The sequence below is a fragment of the Tupaia chinensis genome, unplaced genomic scaffold (assembly GCF_000334495.1).
Source record: "Tupaia chinensis unplaced genomic scaffold, TupChi_1.0 Scaffold000012_1, whole genome shotgun sequence".
Lineage (NCBI taxonomy): Eukaryota > Metazoa > Chordata > Mammalia > Scandentia > Tupaiidae > Tupaia > Tupaia belangeri.
In genome coordinates this window covers 3,259,931-3,262,747 of record NW_006159442.1, presented here as the reverse complement: position 1 = coordinate 3,262,747, position 2,817 = coordinate 3,259,931, and the positions used below count along the sequence as shown (strand labels likewise).

Sequence of the window (2,817 nt, the reverse complement as noted above, 5' to 3'; positions counted from 1 at the left end):
CCCTCTTCCCGCAGCCCCAGCCGGTCCCGGCCCCCGGGCGCGCCCCCGACCCGGGCCTCTGTTACCTGGCGCTTGTTCATCTTTCTCAGGTCCCCGAAAATGTCTAAACCGGACGCGGGGAGATGTGTCCCCACGCTGCCCGCGCGCACCATGGCCGGGTCTCTGGGGACCCAAGCGGCCCGCCGGCTCTGGGTGTCAGAGACAGCAGCGGAGCACCGGCCGGGCCCCCGCCCACCGGCCCCGCGTCCTTGCGGGCCACGTGACCGGAGACTCGCTTGGGCTTCTGGGAATCGTAGTCCTGCGCGACTGAGCCACACGAGAGCCTGGAAAGACCTGGGGGAAGAAAACTACCACTCCCAGAATGCCGCGGGGCGAGAGCCTTGGCCAGTGAAGACCCAGGGCTGTTAGAGGGGGCAGCAACGGGGCTCAGGAGCCTCGTCTGACCCGTCTAAAGGAACCTGGGGCAGCGGATGGTCCTGCATCTCACAGGGACATCTCGGGGAAGAGACTACCCCACAGGAACTGAATTCCCCGACTCTGGTCAGGCGCCAAGAGGACACCTAAACCTCCCCCGCAATCTCCTAACCGTGTATATCAGCCATTGGATGACTGAGGCCAGGGGAGGCGGGGCCTCTACAATGGAGGCGGGACCTAGAGATGCTTAAGGCGAGTGGGCGGGGCTTGGAAGAGGCGGGACTTTTGATACCTCTGAGTCTGATGCTCTGAAAGAGAACTAGGTTATAAATGCGAGGGAACGTCTTTATATCCTCCTGACCATAGTTGTGTCGCACAGACTATTAATGGAATGAGTAAGTAAATAACCACGTCACTGTATATATGAGGAAGCAGAGGCCCAAAAAGGTTCAATGGCATGGCCCAAGGGTGGATGGTAGAGTCTGGAATACAATAGAACTCAGATTTTAAGATTTCCAAGAGATTAGCATCTTGAACCTGAATTACTTTTGGTTCATTTGCTCTCTTGTGCATTTTTTAAAATTTTACTTATTTCTTCCATGAGTGAAGGAGACAGAGACACAGATAGCAGTCCACCCCCAGCTTCAGCCAGCCCCTGATCATCTCAGCACATGCTCATTGTTCTCAAGGACGTCTCAGACAGGAACCCCCTTCCCACGTGTGTCAGCCAGCAGAGCATCTATTTTACTTCTGTGTTACCACCTGGTTCCCTATGTATTTTTATTTATTCACTTATTTATAAGTCTTTATGGGGCATATGCTATGCACCTGGCCTGGAAAGGCACTTAAGAAACATGAGTGAACAAAACAAGCAAGAACTCTGTCCTGAAGCTTACATTCTACCAGGGGCGGACATGATAGGTAAGTAAATTACACTGTACCTAAGGGGTGGTGGTGCTGTGGAAACAAGAAAAGATAACGAGTCTGATAGGGAAGTCTGGAAGAAGGGAGCAGGTTGCAGTTTAGAATACCCCAGAATCTCTCTGTGCCTACCATGAGCCTGAATTCCCTGACATGAGTAGGTGGCTGGAGTCAGAGTGCCATCCCACTGCACCTGCTCTCAACTCCCAGCTAGACCATGTTCTCCTCACTGTACCAGATCCTGCTGTGACTATACATGCCAGCTCCTGCCCTGCACTCCTTTCTGTCATTCTCTGAGCACCCTCATTCTCAAAGAGGGTAAGTGGTCTGCCCAATGACACACAGCCAACCTGGGCACTGCCAAGACTTGATGCTGGGTGCATGGACTAGAGCTTTCTCCACCATGACAGGAACACAGAGCATTTCAGGAATGAGTTTTCACCTCTGCTTAGATCATGTGATGCACTGCCTTTGACTTTATGGAGATCTAGATTAAAATACCAACTTGGCCATTTACTGACTGGGCATTTTCGGAAGGTTGGTGTCTTCATTTTATAAAATGGGGCTAATGAGAACTACCTTAGATGTGGTGAGATTCGAATGTGGTCACATATAGAATGTACCTCCCTGGGAACCATCAGTTTGTGTAATGGCTATGTTGCTGGACTCCCACGTAGTCGACCACTGTTCGCGCCCCTGACCCAGTGGCTTAAAACTCTCGCTGGGCGTGTGTGCATGCGTGCTCAAGATCCCGAGAGGAGAATGGAGGAGAAGGGATTGCGGCATGACCATCCCCCCTGGGGGGGTGATTTCTCGCTTTCTGTCTCTGTCTCTCTCTGTCTGGCGAGCGCACGTGCCTTATAGCGGAAAAAAAAAAAAGTAGAAAGTACCTCCCTGACTCAAAACACACTCTTAAAAGCCATAGGAGAAATTGTTTTTAGTATTACTTTTTTTTAATTTTTGTCATGGAGATAAGTAAAAGAGCTAAAGCAACCTCTTGGTTGTCCTGTCACTGTTGACTGCTTTTTTTTTTTTTAAGAGATTTTTGCTATAGGGCATGTGTGCACTAGAGAGACAGAGAGACAGAAAGTGAAAAATCAACCCCCAGGGGGATGACCATGCCACAATCCCTTCTCCTCCATTTTCCTCTTAGGATCTTGGACACAGATGCACACACATCCATGTGAGTTTTAAATCTCCAGGTCCAGGACTTGAACCGTGGTCAACTACATGGGAGTCCAGCGACATAGCCATTACATCATCTTCTAGTCCCTACTGGTAACTTCTTTCCCAAATATAGTGCACCTTCCTTGGAATCCTAGAGGACTCCAAGATGCACTGAGGTTAGCCTCTTTGCCTTGGCCAGGGCTGCCATCATAACCTGATGCCATTTTCCTGGCAGCAGTTCTGGGTCTTAGCTGACACTTCTTCTTCCCCATCTTAGTCTTTAGGTCCCGTCTGTATTCTGGAGACTCACAAGTC

At 50.6% G+C, this 2,817-nt stretch overlaps 1 protein-coding gene across 3 annotated transcripts in view; it reads right to left on the bottom strand.

Annotated features, from left to right (window-relative positions):
• SEC11C (SEC11 homolog C, signal peptidase complex subunit) overlaps positions 1–267 on the bottom strand; it is a 21,218-nt gene extending 20,951 nt beyond the window's left edge. The window contains exon 1 of one of the 3 annotated variants that reach the window (XM_014585338.2): positions 66–267. In XM_014585338.2, the coding sequence (XP_014440824.1) occupies positions 66–152 (87 nt within the window). In that variant the 5' untranslated portion in view covers positions 153–267. The remainder of the gene's footprint in view (positions 1–65) is intronic. The other 2 variants (XM_006139937.3, XM_006139936.3) reach the window with 2 other exon arrangements.
• Between the last annotated feature and the right edge of the window lie 2,550 nt (positions 268–2,817).